Source organism: Pogoniulus pusillus, chromosome Z (genome assembly GCF_015220805.1).
Source record: "Pogoniulus pusillus isolate bPogPus1 chromosome Z, bPogPus1.pri, whole genome shotgun sequence".
Lineage (NCBI taxonomy): Eukaryota > Metazoa > Chordata > Aves > Piciformes > Lybiidae > Pogoniulus > Pogoniulus pusillus.
In genome coordinates this window covers 49,402,808-49,424,051 of record NC_087309.1, presented here as the reverse complement: position 1 = coordinate 49,424,051, position 21,244 = coordinate 49,402,808, and the positions used below count along the sequence as shown (strand labels likewise).

At 39.8% G+C, this 21,244-nt stretch overlaps 1 protein-coding gene across 2 annotated transcripts in view; it reads right to left on the bottom strand.

Moving 5' to 3' along the window:
• The window catches only part of ARSB (arylsulfatase B), a 77,731-nt gene that overhangs the window by 51,021 nt on the left and 5,466 nt on the right, over positions 1-21,244 (bottom strand). For both annotated transcript variants that reach the window (XM_064140356.1, XM_064140355.1), the window contains exons 3-4: positions 18,055-18,245; positions 17,301-17,508 (exon numbers count right to left, since the gene is read on the bottom strand). In XM_064140356.1, coding sequence (XP_063996426.1) covers positions 17,301-17,508; positions 18,055-18,245 — 399 coding nt within the window. The remainder of the gene's footprint in view (positions 1-17,300; positions 17,509-18,054; positions 18,246-21,244) is intronic.

Genomic DNA, 21,244 nt, shown 5'->3' with positions numbered 1-21,244 from the left:
CCATTTAAAATAAGTAAATGTTATAAATATAAGTCAGAAGAACATACAGTTTTCAAGTGCATCCTGCCTCTCTCACTACCAAACAGAAGATATATGTTCATGTGGTAGATGGACACTCAGTAAAAGGACAGGAAAGGATGGACAAATGGATACAAATATGCCAGGAAGCACTGAATTTCAAGTATGAAATTCTCTAGGTGCAGAAGCTGCCCAATGACTGGCTACATCTAGGTGCTTTTGTTCGGTAAAAGCATTCAGAAGTTTATTTTTAATACATATGGGTTTCTTCCTCTGCTTCTGGAAGCAGTGTGACTCTCTTAGAACAAACCTAGTGCTGTTATCCAAACAACATTATGGATCTAATTAGGGGACATATTTATAGCAGCTTTTGGAGGAAAAGAAGCAGGAAGTCAGGCCACTGTTACTGTGCTTACAGACACCCTGTATAAGCAGCAATCATCCAAAACTAATGCATCCATACTTCCAGATGTATGGAAAATACCTGGCCTCAGGCTTGCTGGTTTTGTACTTCAGGTGGCAGTTGTAAGCTGAGAAAAGCAGATCCAGTTCCAACTGCGAGGACAGGACCTGGCAGAATACTTGTTGTACGTCTTATCGGTGATCAGAGTTGTGCACAAAAAAAGATGACTTTAGATGCAGCAGAAGCATTAAACTGTGCATGGCCTGCAGGGAAGGCTGCCAACCGTAAGAGATTATTACTTTACTTTTTTTTCCAGTTGTTGTCTGTTGAGAGGGAGGGAAGGAATGACTGCTTTGACCTTACACCTTTCTTTTTACCCTTTAAACAGAAAAAAAACCCAAAACCAAACAACCATTTCCAGAGATTTGAAGTTGCCAAAACTTAGAATTATGTCCAAACAGCAGAGACAAACAATCTAACATACAGCTATTAAAGCTTCAGGGCTGTGCCCAGAACCCACATTTTCCATCCTAATACCGTGTAGCCCCTCTGCCTTAGTGTTTACTTCAGGGAAAACTGTTCCTATTGCTTTCTGTCACTTCTATTGCACACAATAAACAGAGCAATCTGGAGCTAATTTAAGTGGTTTAGCACATCAGGATACAGCTGGGAAAGATTTTGAGCAAAAGGCTGGAGAGGAAGAAGAGGACTGTGAATGGTTCAGCTGAGCCTGCACAGAGGAAGCTGGTGCAGATGGGTACCTTCCAACAACACCACCTGCAGCCAGCAAAAACTGCCCAGTGCTGAAATGCTCCAACCAACCCAAGAACAGCAGAAACCTCAACATGAGGAGTTAAAAAGTCTGCTCCTTACAGCAGGAGTGGCACAGCCATCACTTAATGTCAGAAACACTTCAGCTGAGTCTTGGTCATCCAGCAGTAACCCATCTTCCTTCTTCTGTGTGTCTACAACTTTTATATCTCATCTACTGTGAGTGAGATGTCTGTTTTTCTTCTTGCTAGGTATATGCATTGGCTTTACACAGTGCTAACTTCGGCTTGATTCTCTGGCAGCTGGACCGATTTACATCTGTTTTTCACATCACTTTTCTTTGAAAGGAGTGACTCAAGTTTTTAAACTCCTGGGGCCTTAGCTATACCCAGAATATATTGGCTCAATTCACTAGCAGAAAGAAACATTTGTCTGCTGGCATAAAGACATAAAAACGAAACAAAACTCTTTAGGTATTACTTACAGTGCTGGACATTTGAAAACAGGGCAGTAGTAAGAAGTATCTGTCCCTAAGCTAATTCTCATGCCAAGCATATATACTGCAAAACCTGAAACTCCATGCAACAATTGTCTAAAACATAGACACACACATACACACAAATAAAAGGAGTAAGGAAAATAATTCTCTGTATAACATTAGTCTTAAGCTTCAGGGGGAGGTGTGTGTGGAGGGTGTAATTAATTTGTGATCTGTTGCAACTATTCTGTTTCCTCTAGGCTGCTTCGCTCTCTTAGAGATTACTTTGAAATGAAACAGGTCAGTTTATTCAGTACGCACTGACAAGGTGGAAAACTCATCAGTCATGTACAGGCACATTCAGCATCATTCAAGCCTCTTCCAACAGTTACCTCAGCTTTTGCTAAATATAATCAGGTTTACAGGGGACTAAAGAGATTAATAAGGTAATGTAGTGACATAGAAACACAGGTAATGAAGGAGTTTACATTAATAATTTACCTTCCCTCTAATGATCTAAGCAGTGTATTTAACTAGTTTACACAAATCTCTTTTTCAGTGATGGGTTATGTTTTCCAGGTGGCAAAGTGGTAGAGAACGTACTTGCTGAATGAGTACTTCAGACTCACATTTTGTTTATTATTTCTTTAACATCTTTGCTGGGCAACAGGTAAACGAGATGAATAGCACCCTGGAGAGTCTAAGAAAAAGGATGTTAAGCTGGATAAGACTGAACCTATATTCTCCAAATAAACAAAAAGAACATCCAGTGTTTACAGTGTGCCTAATAGAATCATAGAATCAACCAGGTTGGAAGAGACCTCTAAGATCATCCAGTCCAACCTAGCACCCAGCCCTAGCCAGTCAACTAGACCATGGCACTAAGTGCCTCATCCAGGCTTTTCTTGAACACCTCCAGGGATGGTGCCTCCACCACCTCCCTGGGCAGCCCATTCCAATGGCAAATCACTCTCTCTGGGAAGAACTTTCTCCTAACATCCAGCCTATACCTCCCCTGGTACAACTTGAGACTGTGTCCCCTTGTTCTATTGCTGGTTGCCTGGGAGAAGAGGCCACCCCCCACCTGGCTACAACCTCCCTTCAGGTAGCTGTAGACAGCAATGAGGTCACCCCTGAGCCTCCTCTTCTCCAGGCTACACAACCCCACCTCCCTCAGCCTCTCCTCATAGGCTTTGTGTTGCAGGCCTTTCACCAGCTTTGTCTCCCTTCTTTGGACACGTTCAACCACCTCAACATCTCTCTTGAATTGAGTGGCCCAGAACTGGACACTCTCCTTCTTCTTAATTTTGCCACATCAAGCATGTGACAAGAAGGAGCACTTAATATGTTTAATTACTAACAGTTATTTTATTCCAACTTTGTGATTTTTTTTTTCCAGCTACATGACAAAATATGCCTTCTTCTAATTGCTCCCATGTCTGAATCTCTGCAATACGTCTGCAAGACACCATGGTAATTCAATAAGGTCACCTCTTGGCAAGATGCAACTTTCTCCAGCATCATCATCCTTGAACTTTCTACCATTTTTGATCATATTCCCTGATTCCTGAAGTTGTGAAATCTCTCCTCCTGGCAACTCTCTAGCTTTACTGATCACATTCAGTCCTAAAAATACACATGCAACCCTCAGTGATTTCAAAGGGGAGCTCTTCACAATCATGATGGAATCAACTGTAGCCTTCACAGGAGTTGTCAAATTGTGTATTTTGCTCTTGGTGAGCATTTTAGTTTTAATGTTTTTGTGCCAAATAATTCCTTTAAAACTTTATCCTGGAAATTGTATCCTTTTCAGGTTAACTGGTTTCCTTCTCATTTCCTATTACTGGGAAAGGAACAGAAAAATTCATAATGTAGTAACAAGATTTCTTTGCTCCAAGACACCATAAAAGCTATAAACAGAACTTTATCCCTGTGCAGCCAAATGTTTCCCAGTACTCCCATACTTCAGAAATAAATTAATCTTTTCCTCTTCAGAAGACATCTTGCCTTCTTTTCCCTACAAATTCCTAATGTAGTGATAGAAAAGCCATAGTGTGTATCCAGTTTGTGGTTCAACCTGTAATTTCAAAAGGAGCCTATCTGCTATTGTTTGTCAACCCTGATGTCACCGACAGTCAGAATTTATAATCTCTTTCATACTATTGAAAAAAACTTAGCCTCCTCAGTGCAAACTTGTTTTAGCAAGATCCACTATTACAGTCAAATGAGCAGTCCTGTCTTCAAGAGAAGATACAGGCATCCTTCATGGTCATCCCCAGCCCCCATAACTACAACTGCAGTTTTATCTTCCTCATAAGAGCTTCTACACTCCTGAATAACCATTACTTGACCTGTGTACATGAGTCCAGAAGTCCCATCTTCCTGATATTGCCACTTTGGTAAAGAAGTTACTAATTCTTTAAGAACCCAACTTCAAGTCTTTCTCAGGATCATTGAAGAAGTGACTCATTAAATCATGTCTCCAGGTCCATGTTTTCCCAAAGCTCCTCTCATTTGCCTTAGGCTGCAGCACTTGATGGCTATGACCAAATTAAAGAGTTAAGCTAATCAAAAGCTCTCAGATAGCAGAAGAGGCCAATGGTCCCTAAAAAGGGCCAGTATAATTGCCTATGTGCTTACTCTAAACACCTTTCAGTCAAAGTCATCTAGGTTAATAAACCATAACCACTGCAACTACTAAAAATGTTAATGCTACTCAGGGTCACTTGCATAGTCACAGGAAGCCACATGCAGCCCCTGAAGGTAGCTGACAGACCTCAGGGGAAATCACCTGTGAAGAGAGGCACATGTAGGCTGAAAAAGACCCTAACCTTTATCTTATCAGCATCACTGTCTACACAGCTATTTTTTCTTCTGAGGCATGCATTTTTCCTTAGTTTTGGGGTTTGTTTTTTTTTTAATTTGCATTCTTTCTGCTACTTTTGACTTTCTAGTGCACAGTGTCATAGAATCATAGAATCAACCACGTTGAAAGAGACCTCCAAGATCATATAGTGCAACCTATCATCCAGCCCTATCCAATCAACTAGACCATGGCACTAATTGCCTCATCTGGTTAATTCTATGATTCTGTGATTCTATGATTCTTAAACACCTCCACAGATGGCTACTCCACCACCTCCCTGGGCAGCCCACTGCAACAGTAATTGTTGGCCAGCAGTAGTTTATATCTCCTAGTCAATGTGACTGATTTGTGGTCAGTAAAATGTAATTATTGAGCTGTTTTAAACAACAGGCTTTGCTTCTTCAATCCACTGAAATCACTGAAATACAACTCCATGGCAGGGCAGTGAATGATATATTCAAACAGGCAGATATGAATTTACATCATGTGCAGCCACAACTGCAACTGTGGCAAACTTTCATGAGAAAAATAATGATTCAATGATACATTTTCCCTATGTTTCTGTATAGATGTGTAGAAGCAAAGGTAGTTCATGATGGACAAAGTAGGCCTCCTGGAGAAGCAATATCTCCAGATTAATACAAAAGCTTTATGTGAGAGTGTGCTGTGTTGTTCAAAAAAACATTTACATGTAATCGGTTTACTCTGAAACCTAAGTAAAATTACTGATGCAGATTTCTGATTCTTCCCAACCCAAGTTCAAGCACTTTTGGATTCTTAATACAGAATTCAAGGTCAATTCATGTCCATGTATGCAAAGTATGTAAGATCAGTTATAAAAGAAATATAAAAATAATGGTACATACCATTGCAAATTTCACTCTGTTTGCTTCTGTTCCACTAAAAAATTATTAATGAAATAGTGGGAAATAAAATTATTAAAAGCTAAGCATTTCTATTTTGATAGCTTTGCATGATTTGCTATAATCCACTGGTAGAGTCATGAGGGAAACTTGCTAGGCAAAGAGTAAAGTCAGAACCCAGAATTTTAGGAAATCAAACTTCCAAACTTCAAGGAGTTAGCCAAGAGAACCCCCTGGGAAACTGTTCTTAAGGATAAGGGGGCAGAATAGAGCTGATAGTTTTGTAAGAACCTCATGAGCTTCAACACAGCCAAGAGCAATGGTGTGCATCTTAGTTGAGACAATCCTCGTACCAGTACAGGCTAGAGGGCAAAAAGACTGAAGGCATAGTACTTGGGGGCACTGGTGCATGACATGCTGGGCATGAGCAAGCAACGTGTGCTCACAACACAGACATAACCTGGGTTATGTTAAAAGAAGCATGGCCAACAGGACAAGTAAGATGATGCATACCCTCTACTCTCAGATTACTGTGCTCAGCTCCAGAGTCTTCACTACAAAAAAAGACACAGACTAGTTGGAGAGAGTCCAGAAGAGGGACACAAAAATGGTTACAGGGCTAGAACACCTCTGCAATGAGGGAAGACTGACAGAATTGGTGTCATTCAGCTTGCTGACTCCAAGGAGACATTATAATGGTTTTTCAGCACTGAAGTTGGGCTTACAAGAGACAGGAACAGAACCTTTACAAGGGCCTGCTCTGATAGGATAAGGCATAATGATTTTAAACAAAAAGAGACTAAATATAAGGAAGACATTTTTTACAGTGAAGGTGGTGACAGATTGGAACAGGTTGCCTAGAGAGGTGGTAGATGCCCCACACCTGGAAACAACCAAGATCAGATTGGACACGGCTCTGAGCAACCTGACCTAGTTGCAGATGTCCCTGCTCACTAAGGGGGTTGGACTAGATGACTTTAAAAAGTCCCTCTCAATCCAAACCATTCTATGATTCCATGAACCCAAGCTATTTCAGGAAAACATAATAGTACATAAAAAAATTACTGCTCTGCATGGCTGATTTAGCATCTATCAACTGATTCAGTATCCATCCACCCTGATGAGTGATTCCTAGTCGTACTAAAATCGGTACTATTTTCCTTGTATACTTAAAGCTGAAAAGCTGACTATATAAGAGATCTAGGTTCTAAAAGAATAATGGTAATGTATAAAGTTAATCTTGCCGCCTACTCCCTTGTTAGTATTTGTTGAGAAACTACTTCATCAGTAAATCACGTGTATATGGCTGTATACTAATACTCAGTACCTTTAATAATATCTGGCAATCCAAGAGCACCCAATCCCTAAGTGATTTCCTGGCAGTAGTCTCAGACAATATACAGGACTGTCGTGGTAGGCCTGAATGGGCCAAAATAGGGCTGAACATGTGCTGGCTTGCCCAGACACGTCTTCCTGCTCTCTCTCCCTGTTGTGGGGAGAAGCAACCACAGGAAAAAGGATAAAGAACCTGGAGCCGTTGAGGCTGAGGACTCTGGCTTGCCCAGACTTGTCTTACTTCTGTTTACAACCTGTGCTAAACAAGGTACATACACTTGGCTTGTGTCTGCCTCGTGCAAGGCCTATGTTTCCCCAAATTTGGGTAAGACAAACCTGTAGATTCATCTAACAAGGTCAAGCTCTGCTAAATGCCATCCTGATTGGCTAATCTCTGTCCAAAGGCCCATTAGTCTCAGGCTGTGTGGATAAAAAGACATGAGCAGGTAAGACAACGTTCTCTGTCGTTGTATTCGTGCTTGTTGCTGCTGCTGCCTGCTTGTTGCCCTTGATCTCTGCATCTGGCAGTGATTCTGCCATTGTCTTCTGCAGTATTATGCCATGCTAAACTATAAGCTAGCTCTGCTGTATGCTAAGAAGCCCTGATGCTTTAGACCTGAACTGCCTGCTTCAAGTTTAGCAGGAACAGGCACCAAATATCTCCATGTGATAGGCCTGCACAGACAGTGTGATATCGTGCCAAGACTGCACATCAGATATGACATCCTGCTTACACCTGCCAAGATGAGGAGCCCTGTAAGGGACACACAGATGTCCAGAGGGGCCAGGACAAGGTTAGAGATTGTCTGGCTCTTTCCCCAGCACCCTGTGAAGTCTGGAAAGAATTAGAAGCCTCAGTGACTAACAAGACATCGACAGAACTCCCCGCAAGTGTTTTGGGCACTGTCTGAAGCTGTAGCTGGCTTCGGGAGTCAGGAAATAATATTCTGTGAGTAAATACTCAAAACCTCTTCAGCAAACTCTGTAATTGAATCTGAGTCGTGACCTTCTGTCATAAGCAGAAAGGAGCTCCTTGAGTCCACCTAGTAGACAAGCGGTATAATAAACCATAAGCAGTACATTGGCCACAAGAACCTTCTCTTCCAGTTCAATTAATGTTTATATTTTGCTATTTACTACTTAAACATTCTATATAATCTATATAATGTTCCCATGACCACTGCAAAAGAACCCAAATATTATCAAAATCAGTGGTTGGGGGGAGGGGGGGTGAGACTCCTGGATGACAAAATTAATAAACAATGTTAATTTTGAAAAAATATAACCTTCCATCAATTAATTATTCCTCCATCATAAGGACAAGGAAGAAATACTAAACGTTGTGCAACAAAGAGTTGCAGGGGAACTCAAAGCTTTACTAAGCTTTTTTGAAATCACCTGCAGTGTTACTTTAGAAGACAGCCTCCCATGGAAAGCAGAAGGTGCTTCACAACTTATATATCCAAAATGGGCAATCAGGGACACTGACAGAAACCTATATTCACCAGGTTCTATAAAAATAAGGAGGAGAAAATTCTTTACAGCTTCTCAAGTTTGTGATACATTTCCTGGGTGCAACACCTGAACTCTGAATGATGAAAGTTTAAAAAGGAACTCAAACTCCCATGATTTTGGGACTTTCTTCCCCATTTCTTGTTGTGCTACTTTAATAGGAGATTTTATGAGTTGTAAACCGCGTTTCTAATCCTGAATCTCACAGCACCTAAAGTGATCCTGGCATTGTGCCAAGAAGCAGCACTGTTGCCTTAACAGAAAGTTAATTACAGGGGATTGTAAAGCTGAGGACAGATTTTCACAACCTTTATCTCACTGATAAACAAAAAAAGTATGAAACAGTAAATCGGATGATGGAAGATGTTGCTTTTTCCTCTCCTCTGTGCAATTCTGTTTTCCAATACTGAGTTGATTTTTCCCCCCCCTCTCTGATACAATAATATTGCATTTTAAAAATCAATGGCAATATGATCTTGAATACTAGTGACTAGATAGGTTTCTTTAATGCACGACAATTAAGCAATAATAGGTGTACCAAGTATAGGAAAGGATGGTAAAAGTAATATGGTACATCCAGTACATTTGCAGTTTAATTCTGTAAACATTTGCCACATTATACATCTAGTGCTCCTTTGAAGGACTGGGACTTTATGAGTAATCGTACTCTTATACTTAATCAGAACCATATGGAGGTCAGTGTGAGGGTCCATCCAGCTGAAGTAGAACTGGATACTAAAAGCCTGTAGCCAACTGTGAAATTATTTCATATGTAACTTACAGAGTTTAAGAACACAAGTTAACAATGTTAGTATCTCAGTATTGTTGAAAACAGAGGATGGCAATGAAGTGACTTATTCCACCTACAATATTTCTGCAAAGCAGATACATGAAGTTTGCCACAAAAAATAAATAAAAGGAGTAGCAAGCAACATGAATTCAACCTTGGACAAACACTAAAACAAAGTAAAAAAAAAGACAGAAAATGAGGATGAAATCCATATTCCTATGCCTTTCTTGCTGTGGCCTATTTCTGATGCAGTGACTGCAGAAAGTCAAACCTCTGCAGTTTTGTTTACATTAAGTGCTGACATCTCTTTCCCATAATGCAGAACTGGGCTTCATAAGATTTTGTTTTAAATACTGTTGAAATTCTGGTGGCAGTCGCAGTCCATAGCAATAAAAAGCAAAGAAGTAAAACTACAAGCAACACTGATACAGCAGATTATCACACACATGCCTGCCTCCTCTCTACCCCAGTTATTCAGCAGCTGTGATACCACTATATACCATTTAATGTGTACTTATTTTAAAATGAAGGGATAGATATGAGCAGGAGACAGGCCTAAATGCATAATTCTTGTACACAGAAGTTTGGATGCAACGATATAATTGGTTGCAAATATCCACAAAACAAGCAGGCAGTTAGATGTTGCTTCTTTTTTGGAAAAAAAAAATTAAAAGCTTTTTTAAATTTTCTGTGTGAATTTTGCATATATGAAAGTGAATTAAATACCACTTACTAGTGCCAGACACAATGCGAGCAAGTATCAGACAGCTTCGATACTCAGCTTTGTAAATGCACCTCATTTTTGACCTCCAACATTCTTGCTGAAAGTCTAGGTCACAAAATAGGACTTCAGAGCCCTTTGTGTGAGTTAAGCTCATGGTTGTGACTCGCAGTTAAACAGAAAGTGCTGTTGATAAAAGCGGTAGAAGATCAAATTCGGAGGAAACGTCTCCCCTCTGATCTAGGAAACGTCTCCCCTCTGATCTCCACGGCATAAATTATGCTTATTCTGTACTTGTTCCAAATGCAGAATTCCCATAGGTACAGAATACGCAGCAGAGACCTACACCGTGCATAAGAAACTCACAGCAGGAATTAGACAACAACTTTGACCTTAATTTGAACTCGAGTTCTTCCCTGCTTACCAACACTGCCTGTGAAACATACATTAGTGTCTGCCTTTTTCAATCCTGGAGCAACTGCGACAGAAACACAAGCGCGCTCCATCTGATGGCTAACACGAAACGCGTACTGGCCAACAAAACAAAGCAAAATAAGATTGGTTTATGAAAAAAAATACCTAGGTTGTACTTCAGGTTGATGCTGTACCTTCTCAGTAGAAAGAGTAACCTTGAAGGTTTGATATAGACAGCAGAAAAGTTGTCTCTAAAGATGTCTCTAAAGTGCTGATGCATTATTTTCGGTGCTTAGTACAGATTTGTCTTGTGTGTTTGTAATGGAAGTACTACTGGAAGTCTCTCCATTAGAGGGACAGTAGAAATAGAGAACAACACCTTCTAGTATAAAATTCTGCTAATACAATTCTTGTGCTTTAAATACTCTCGTGTGTTTTTTTTGTTACCCATCGAGGGAATGTAATACCTCTCTGCATTAAAGCATCATTTGCTGAGCAACTTTACTGAGCAGTTACAGAGCAACTTCTCTGCTGTGCTCAGGTAAATCAATCCCTACATATTTTTGTAACTCACCAGAAATGTCTCTTTATTGTCCTGACTTTTCTAAAGGGAAGGGCAGAGGGGGAATTGATCTCGTGGAACAAAAATATATTTGATGTACACAAGATTCTAACAGTTACAAATTTAGCCCCACACAAGCTGCATGAACAATGCCCTTTTTCATTGTATTGACTTTTTCCCCCTCTCTCTTTTTTGTTCATTTTTTTTCCTCCCAGTACAGCTTTCATGACAGGAGCAATCCCAGTGCAGACAATTTTCAGGCAACGCTTTCATTGTAATCAGTCTTAGTAATTAAACAGGTTTCAGCATTTACAGAGACCATGCTGCATCAGGTCCGCTTCAGCTTTTACGATCAAGAAACACAAGAGAAACACAGAGGAAAATTTGGACCAGAAAACGAGACAAATAACCTGACAAACTGCTCATACGTCTGCAATGAGCAAGTTAAGTGAGACATAGTTGAGAAAACTTCGGACTTGTCTCAATGACAAAGCACTGAAATGGACTACTGATGCAGGTGTAGAAGATTCTGATACCAAGAAAAATGGATTCTTAAACATTGTTACGGAGAACCAACCAGTAGACAATCTTTTTGAGGGTCACTGGAAATTAATAAACATTATTAACACATAAAATTGACCTTTTATTTTCAGTTTGAGAAAAAACTTGCTACGATATATTTTGGCATGCTTAAGTCAAAGCCATACAGAAAGGCAGGCAGCTTTTGACTCTGGGCAAAATTCGCTTCTGAGCTCAATTTACAAGTCATCTGCATTTTGAGGACAGAAAGAAACATTTAAGATTCCACTTACACTGGAATTTTTAAACACAAAGGGGAAAAAAGAAGTGAGTGTCTCCAGCACAAGGTCACACTCTGCTCAAGTATTTGAGTTTACATGGAGGAAAACAGGATGTCAAAACATTTCTGCCTTTGCAAATATATTCTTACAAATCAGTCTAGATACCTATTATTTGCATCTCTCATCAGAGAAGATAGTCTACTTCTAAGAAATATGTTCTTGCTATCTAAAATCTATTCTTACCACCTCGTAGACTTGAAAAAAAAGAATAAAAGCTAACGCTGGAGTATAAAACACCAACCACATGCACCTGTCACTATTTGCCATTGATGTACAACAACTGGCCAATGCAAGTAGAATGATCAACTGCAATTTTTTGCCTATCTAATAACAAGATTAAATAATCAAGAAATAAAAAATAGTATATGGGAATGCATGGACTGGAATACTGTGATTGAAGATGCATGCAGCTAACATGCCTGCGCTTCAAGCCTCTTAGAAACTTTGGAAGCAGCAAATGTTCAGGCAGTAGGTGCCCAGGCATTTTCCTCCCTGACAATGCAATGAACTTCTCAGAACCTCCTGACAAGAGCCAATTACAGTACGTCTTCAGATCTGGAATTGACCAGGTTTATCAAAAAAAATCTGACAACACAAACTTCAAACTAGCACCTCTGACAACATTGCCAGAGAATAACTGTTCCAACTAAACTGTCTTTCAGCTGTCTTGGACAATCTGCAATTAAAAGTCTCTCAAAGTCCCTTACTAGCAGAAGTGAAGAAGCAGGAGTTCCTTCTGGAGCAAACATATCAGGGAGATTAAAAACTGCCCTTAGGAAACCACTGACAGTCAGATCCCTGGTTTCTACCAAAGCAAGATCTGTAAAAAAGCAAAAATAAAATCAAAACCAAAACCCAAACAACCAAACAAAAAAAAAAATTCCCAAGCAAACCCTGAGCATATTTTTTTTAGACAAAAGCTACATATGTTGGCTGGAATGAAAATGAAAAAAACCCAAATCTTTATGAGGGCATATATTTGGAAGGAAAAAAAATCTAGGGGTGTGAGAGAGAGCGCATAAACACCAGTAAGTATGTGGAAAACAATTTGTGCTCTTATTAATCATAACAGTAAACTGATAAAAAAATCCTCTTTTGAAGTGGAACAGTTGTCACTGACACACGCTCCATTGCGGGGAAGGCTTTAAATGGTTTCCTCTTAGCAATGTAAAGCAGTGCTTGCAGTGTTACAGATGTTTTGCTGTTGAAAGCCCTCTTACGGCCACTAGCAGACACTACACTACTAAACCAAATACAGGAATTAACAGACATACTGCAAGAAAGAGCAGTAATGAGTTTAGCTACAAAATTATTTACTATGAATGATTCGAAAGCTAAATAAAGCAAAGGATAGTAGCGTTAACACATAACTTAAATGAGAGGTCAGACTCCTTTGCTCTTCTGTTGGTAAGTTTCCACCAAATCTACTTTTATATGTTGCAGAAACTACAAATGTATGGTACCTACTGCAAATCTCCACTTGTTACTTCAAGTCACAGGTCTATATTTGAGCAAAATTTGGACTCTTGAGTCAGTGTTAATAGCACTGAGGTAAATTTGTACCACTTGAATGCTTTATTTATTCTAAATCAAGACCCTATTCAGGGAAGCTGAAATTTATAATCTCTTACATTTCCTAAAAAGAAAAATAAATGCCCTGTCTCATTCTTCTTGATTTCAAGTGGATAAAAGGCCATGGGAACCTAAGACATTGTTGCATCCATTTTTATCTATTTTGCTTGCAGTGATTTAATTTTTACCCCGATCTCACTAGTGTAGACCTACTTGTACCTGCAGTACAGAAGGTGCTCCATAAAAGCAAGTTCTGTTTCTTACCACACCAGCTAAGAATTTTCAAGCTACTGCTTGATACTACATACTGTCAAACTAGCTCCTCTTTTTCTTCTTTACGTGTAGAAATAGCTTGTGCATCTGCTCAATGGGATACTATATTATGTCAATTACACAATATACCGATGGGGTCAGACTTTGCTAATGACTAGATTAGTTCATTTTTGGACTGGTGTCTCCATCAGACCACTTTAAAGAGGAACTGAGAGTTGTAAAATGTATAGAAGAATTGTCCAAATGCATAGTATTTCCACTTCCCAGCTAGCATGTTTTCAAGGCAACCCTGGTCAAGCCACAACATACACAAGTATGAAGAAACAAAAGAGAGTTTAGTCAAAAGAAATATACAATTACAGCAAAGGTTATATTGTGCTCTAGAGTATTTCAGTTAGTACCCACTAACAAGACATGTCTAATTCTCAGGATGACACTTCATGGTGAAGGAATCAACCACAAGACTGTACATTTATTGCTATGCTACTTGTTATACCACACGACAGCAATGATCACTTGTAAATTATTTGGGGGAGTAGTTTGAAATAGTTAGACATGCAAACATTTAAGTATGGATTTTGGCCACAACTAAACAAAGTCTAGTGATTAATCCAGTGAATCAACTGTAAGAGTAGAGTCTTCACTTCTTTTTCCTCTACAGGTTTCCAACACTATAGATATAGGTTCTTAACAAAACAGAGAGTGTTTCTATGATTCTGTGTCTTTAACTACTATGCTACTCCTTCTAATAACATAGATAGTGCTGATTAAAATTATGGCTACACTTTCTCTTTCTCTAGATTCTACCTTGTAGTCTTAACCCCATAAAATGGAAAGAATTTTCTTGAAGATAATTCCTGATCATAGAGAAAAATCTTTCTCTCTTGCCATAGTGAACAAGAGGAGGGGCTCTCAGTCTTAGGAAAACACCTGAGCCAGAGAGAGGGGACACAGCTTTCTTGCACAGGCATGCCCTCAAGAGCTAAAGGTGATATACTGTAACATCCACATTACCTACCAGTACACACTAGGACTTCCAATTACAAAGGACTTGAAAGCCGTGCAGAGATCTCACAGAGCACAAGCCTCTGCACAAGGTGCTCAGCTGCAGGCTTGCTTGTGTTTCTTTTCAACCATGTTCTAATGCTCATTTTAAACCACATCTCCTGCAAAAGCCATAAATATAACATAGAAAAGCTTAATAGATCTAACACTTTTTTGGCCTTTCTTTAATGCTTAACAGTGTCAGCATTAGTTTTGTTTTGAAATCTTTCATGTATGCAGAGTTTTATGCCTGTTAAGAATAGTTGCTTGAAGAGAAGACAGAACATTGAGAAAAAAAATGAATCACTGCCCCTCTGGTCTCCTTGATCTAGGCATGACTTCTCTGTACTTCCTTCATACTAATTTCCACTCCCTGCAGTTTAAAATGCCAAATAATTTCATGTAAGTCCTAATAAACAGAGCAAATGATGAATTATTCTAAACGTTTGCCTCCTGTTGAAATGTAACTGTAATTGATAGTAAGATAACTACTGTTAAAAGTAGGTATACTGACATTGTTTGGATTTAAAATTAAAAAAAAAAAAAAGAAAAAGAAGTTTTATAAGCAGAAAATAGATGTCTTTTTAATTAAGCCATACCTCGTAACTCCATCTCAGATGTCTTTAGTTTAATTCCGCAGTGTACTAAAAAAACACTACTCAAATAACTCTACCAGGATCCCATTAGGAAAGAATAGATTTTTTTTTCCCATATGGAATAAATATTGGTATGATTTCCCATATGGCTATGCTTACTTTCAGTTCTAAATATGAAAACACTGCAAGCAGAAACAGGCGTAGAATAGTTATGGAATCTGGCTAGAGCCAAAACCTGGACACAAGTTTAACAACATAAGGCATATAGGTTTGTAGTCAAGATGAAAATTCCAAGATTCCAAGTACTACAGGAAGCAGCTGCTAAACTCAAAAAAGACATCACTGCATTTTCATTAGACCCTGGGTTTAATTGCTGTTGTATTTGTTGTTGTTTTTTTCCCCCCAAGTGTTCATACAAAACTAATTTGCCATTTTGACAGCCTTAATATATAAAGCCTGGTCAAGAAAGCAACTATAAGCACTGAGAGGTTACTCCCCGCTCCCAACCAAACTGAAACAATTATGTTCATGATACCCAGCCAAGCAGCTGTATTTCAAAGAGATTCTGTTCCATGCCTAATCTGGAAACAAAGGAGGTGACTTTGTAATGTATTACTTGCATTACCTTCATAATTTAGAAATCAGATTGTATACTAGTATACACAAAATCTTATCCTGTAATTTAACAGCTCAGACTGTACCATCACATATTAGCTTTTGTATTACAGACTTTTGCTTCATGAGAACAAGGCACAGGTGAAACATTTCAAAACAGACAAATATTACATGTGAGTGGGAAAGAGTTTTAGCTCAAACTGCATGCTTCATGCAACATGTGGCAGTTTATAGGTTGATCACACAGCTACCTGGAGCTCAGTACAAATGAACCTAGTGGTTTTCTACAATGGAGTAACAATATCAGTGAACAAGGGAAGAGCATCTGTCTAGACTTGTACAAGACCAATGACATGGTCCCCCACAAAATCCTTCTCTCTAAGTTGCAGTTAGGGATTAGATGTGTGAACTGTTCAGTGGATGAGAATTAGCCAGATGGTCACATCCAGAGGGTAGTGGTCAATGGCTTCATGTCCACATGGACATGGATGACAAGTGGTGTCCCTCAAGGGTCTACACTGGGAGCACTACAGACTGTATCATCTTCATCAATGATACAGACAGTGAGATTGAGTGCACCCTCAGTAAGCTGAATGGTGCAGTTGACAAAGCTTGAGGGACAGAATGTCATCCAGGGAGACTTGATCAAACTGATTCAATAATATAACAATCCTTGATATAAATACATGCTGAGGGATGATGTGATAGAGAGCAGCTCTGTAGATAAGAATTTGGGGGTGCTGGTGGATAAGAAACTGGACATAAGCCAACAATGTGCACTTGCAGCCCAGAAGACAAATCACATCCTGGGCTGCACCAAAAGTAGCACTGCTCTGGTTAGATCTCACATGGAGTAGTATGTTTAGTTCTTGGATTCTCAACACAAGAAGGACATGGACCGGATAGAGTACACCCAGAGAAGGACCACAAAAATTATCACAGGGCTGTAATGTAGACTGAGAAAGCTGGAGTTGTTTGGCCTGGTGAAGAGAAAGCTCTGGGGAAACCCCAGAGCAGCCTTCAAGTTCCTGAAGGGGATCTAAAAGAAAGCTGAGGAAGGCATGCAGCACTAGGACAATGAATGAAGTTTTTAAATGAGAGAGGAGTAGATTTAAAATGGATATAAGGAATACATTCTTTACTTGTGAAGATGGTGGAACACTGGGAGACGGTGGAGTCCCCATCCCTGGAGACATTCAAGGTCAGACTTAATGGGACTCTGAGCAACCTGATCTGGTTGGGGCTGCCCCTGCTTGCTGCAGTGGAGTTGAACTAGATGACCGCTAATGGTCTCTTCTAACTGAATGCATCCCATAATTTGGTAGATTGCTCTCAGCAGGGATTCGGTTCTTATAGACACTCAGTAACTGCAGTGACAATTAAGTAAGCTGGTTTTATTCCTGAGAGTATTTCCTTCAAAGTTGTTTTTGTTATGCCTAATAAAGCTGTAAGAGAAACTGTTCCTTCTGAACTAAAGGCCTGCTTTACTTTCATTGCTCTTCTGTAGTTACAAGCTCCATGGAGGAAGGACAGAGGGCCCTTGAGTCACTTCGTTCAGCTTGTTAGACATTGTATCAAAGATGCTAATGAAAGAATGCTTGACTTACCTGTAGAGAAAATAAGAACTGTGTTGTCCCAAAGACCATATCTTTTCAGAGCATCGGTAATGTTTCCTACGGCTTCATCCATAAGAGTCACCATCCCTGCGTAATGACGCCTCTTTGCATCTTTAATAGAAGAATATGGTTTCATGTATTCTTCAGGGACCTGGAGAGGTTCATGGACAGACTGGAAAGCGAGGTAGAGAAAGAGGGGCTGGGGAGGAAAGGATAGAATGGGAGTTACTTGAATATACAGTACTAAGTGTAAATGCAGCAAGAGCAGCCCTTGCACATTAACATCTGCAATCACTGTGTTCTCTTTTATTCTACATTTCTCTCTCCTAATCCATAAGCATAAATAAAACTTTGATAGGAATTTTGCAAAGCTGTGGAAAAAAATCAGATGTATCTTCTCTCTGTTACACAGTTTGCGACAGTTTCTGTCTGTGAAAATTCGCCCGTTACATTTTTCCAGTCTATTTTTAGGAGAGCAAACTACATTCCAAAATATTTCTATAAATTCATTGCTTCTGCTATTAAAAGAGTCAGGGAAGGGAAGTAGGCCAGGGCTGTGCATCCAAAGTTGATTCTGACAGCAGACAAGACCAGTTTTACCAGGACTGCACTTCACATTTAACTCAATGCTAAATAGCCTCAAATTACTGCTGAGCCACAGGCCTCTCCATCAATATTCCATTCACATCTTTTTTAAACATTTTTATAGTGCTTAAGTTGTCAAAGTAAGAGCTGCTGGATGTACCTTCTCAGTTTTGTGATTGGCTATAAGATCTATAGCTCGTTCTGTGAATAAATTAGTGGAGTAGACGTTTTTAAACCCAGTTGCAACTTCTTCTCCATCTCGAAGGTCCAGAGCACAGCGTGTTATGTTCTTTGCTTTGATGAGGACACAACGGTCATGAGAATAATAATCCTCACTCCCCAGAAGATAGCCTAGAATGGGAGAAGATGTCAAGTAAGTGAGCCAATGTCATGAAACACAAACATATACATCGGGGGGAGGCAAAAATAACTGTCAAAATGCTACCAGTTTTGAGCAGAAACAACTCAAATTTGAGCCAATGGCATCCTGGCCTGTATCAGGAACAGTGTGGCCAGCAGGACAAGGGAGGTTATTCTGCCCCTGTACTCAGCACTGGTCAGGCCACACCTTGAGTACTGTGTCCAGTTCTGGGCCCCTCAATTCAAGAAAGATGTTGAGGTGCTGGAACGTGTCCAGAGAAGGGCAACAAAGCTGGTGAGGGGCCTGGAACACAAACCCTATGAGGAGAGGCTGAGGGAGCTGGGGTTGTTTAGCCTGGAGAAGAGGAGGCTCAGGGGTGATCTTATTACTGTCTACAGCTACCTGAAGGGACATTGTAGCCAGGTGGGGGGTGGCCTCTTCTTCCAGGTAACCAGCAGTAGAACAAGGGGACACAGTCTCAAGTTGTGTCAGGGGAGGTATAGGCTGGATATTAGGAAGAAGTTCTTCACAGAGAGAGTGATTTCCCATTGGAATGGGCTGCCCAGGGAGGTGGTGGAGGCACCATCCCTGGGGGTCTTCAAGAAAAGCCTGGATGAGGCACTTAGTGCCATGGTCTAGTTGATTGGATAGGGCTGGGTGCTAGGTTGGACTGGATGATCTTGGAGGCCTCTTCCAACCTGGTTGATTCTATGATTCTGTGATTCTATGATTCTATGATCTTTGGTAATGTCCTCTGGTGAGTCTAAGTAATTCAACATCTAATTATTCATAACTTGATATCAAAGATCTTAGCATTGAACTACTGCACTAACAGCAAGGGCACCAACCCATCCATGTACTATTCTGTTTTCTACCTGGTGCTATTTAGTGTATTCGTATGTTCACATAAGATTTCTCTCTTATCAGAAAGTTTTTGGGTTTGGGTTTGGTGTTTTGTTTGGGTTTTCGGTTGTTTGTTTGTTTGCACGGGTATTTATTCAAAAACATCAGAGTATGAAGTATTTTTTACACCAGCTGTAATTTCTGATCTGCTGCTGACACCAACTGGTGAAAAAAGGACATTATTCAAAGACACCCAAAAGACAAAAACTGTGAAAAACTCTACAGGTGCAGATTTGGTCCTATCAAGGACTGTCCTGTTATATATGGAGTACCTTTCCTTTTTAATGATCGGGGAAAAATCTCAGTAATCAGTTTGAATCTTAGTAATTATTACTTTGGAAACTAGCTTTCAGATTTATCCCTCAATACTAAGAAAAAAAAATGAACTTGCATAAATACATTCCTAAATTCTGCAATACCAAATGAAAATCCAAAACGGAGGAAATTCACTTGGATTTTTATTCATGAGTTTCAGCTGCTGCTACTTCTGCACTAACGTAGGCACAGAAAGAATTAAGTTCTGTTTTAACTAGAATACAAACTTCCAATACATTTTTGAGAGGGAAAAGTGGCTTTTCCTGCAAAACATAAACACTGATTTTGTGGGCAAACTGCTTGCACCAAGGTACTCAGCCCAGCAAGTTGCACTCTGAGTGCCCATAGGGGGAGACACTGTGTCAAGTGTGATAAAGAATCAAATGCTCTAGTTGCCTACTGAAACTACATGAACATTAATAGGATATTAAACTGCTACATCCTGTGAAAAATAACATTACATTGGGCACTTTCCCTGCTTTAAGCTATGACATAACTAATTCTACTTTTTGTCTCAGTCTCTTCCAAGTAACTGCACTTTCTGAAGTTAATGGCATATTTGTGCAGTGTCTGCTCTAGAAGCGATAAGGCTTCACATGTATAGGTACTACTAGGATTGGTATGCAGAAAGGCTCTTGCTTATACTTGCTTCTGCATAAATCAAGGTCAACACTAAATCTTCTTGGAGTGCTGTGAGTGAACGTGTTACACACACTGTGAGGAGTGAACAGAACAGGTGACACAAATGTGATCCACAAGTTATCCTATTCCATATATGCCATATTCAGTATAACACTGAGGAATCACAAGAGTTAAACGTTATTCCTTAATGTCCATAGTCAGCAGGACTTTGGTCATTCTTCTACCACTGTTCTCAATCTGTGTATTCCTCAATACAGCTACTGAATCTAGCTCCTGAATCCAGTTCTCGTCTGCCACTGACTCAGTCTAGGACCACTATTATTTCTTTCTTTTTATTGTTTATGATTAATTAAAGAAGATTCAGTTTTCTAATACGCAGGTCTCTCTCCTTTAGTCCATTTCTCTTCCCTTCTGGGAAGGGGGAGGGGTTAAGAGGGAGCTTCTGTCTTCTGTCTAGCGGGCAGTTCAGCCCTAATCCTTGGCAGCACACAAATGACCATGTCCAGATCCAGTCTGTACTAAGGCTCCTTCACTAAAAGCATACTCAGTTATAGTGTGAGATTTCACATGGACCAGCAGCCTCTCTACATCTGTGATGTCAAAAAGATTCCAAGCTCCTGAGATGGGACAGGAGGAAGCATATAGTTTTAAGCAGCAAGGCACTACTTTATGATCCATATTTTTCAGCTTAATTCAGTTGTGAAATCACAGCCACAGGCTGTCTGACAAGTCAAAAGAGATAAACCAGTCCTTTCCCACCCAAAATTTGGATCAACATTGTCTAGCACATCCAAGCTTTTCTTTTGAGTACCTACGGTTGTATAAGAGTGTCACAGGCCTCTCCTTCAGTTTCTCTGTAATCTCATTTTCTCAGCTTGCAGATATTTTTAAGACAATGAGTTGTTTTGAAATTTTTGCATTCAATCAAACTGCCTCATAAACAAGCAAGTGGAGATGGACTACTTTGCATTCAGTACCATGTAGAATGGGATGCAATGCAGGCAGCCTGATTCATATAACGTCTGTGACACTTGTGCAAAACTAACAGATGTCCAATCAATATGGGGGCAGGACCCTTTGCAAGAGGAGGAATAAACAACATGTACAAGGTGCTTTGTAGGTATTGCAC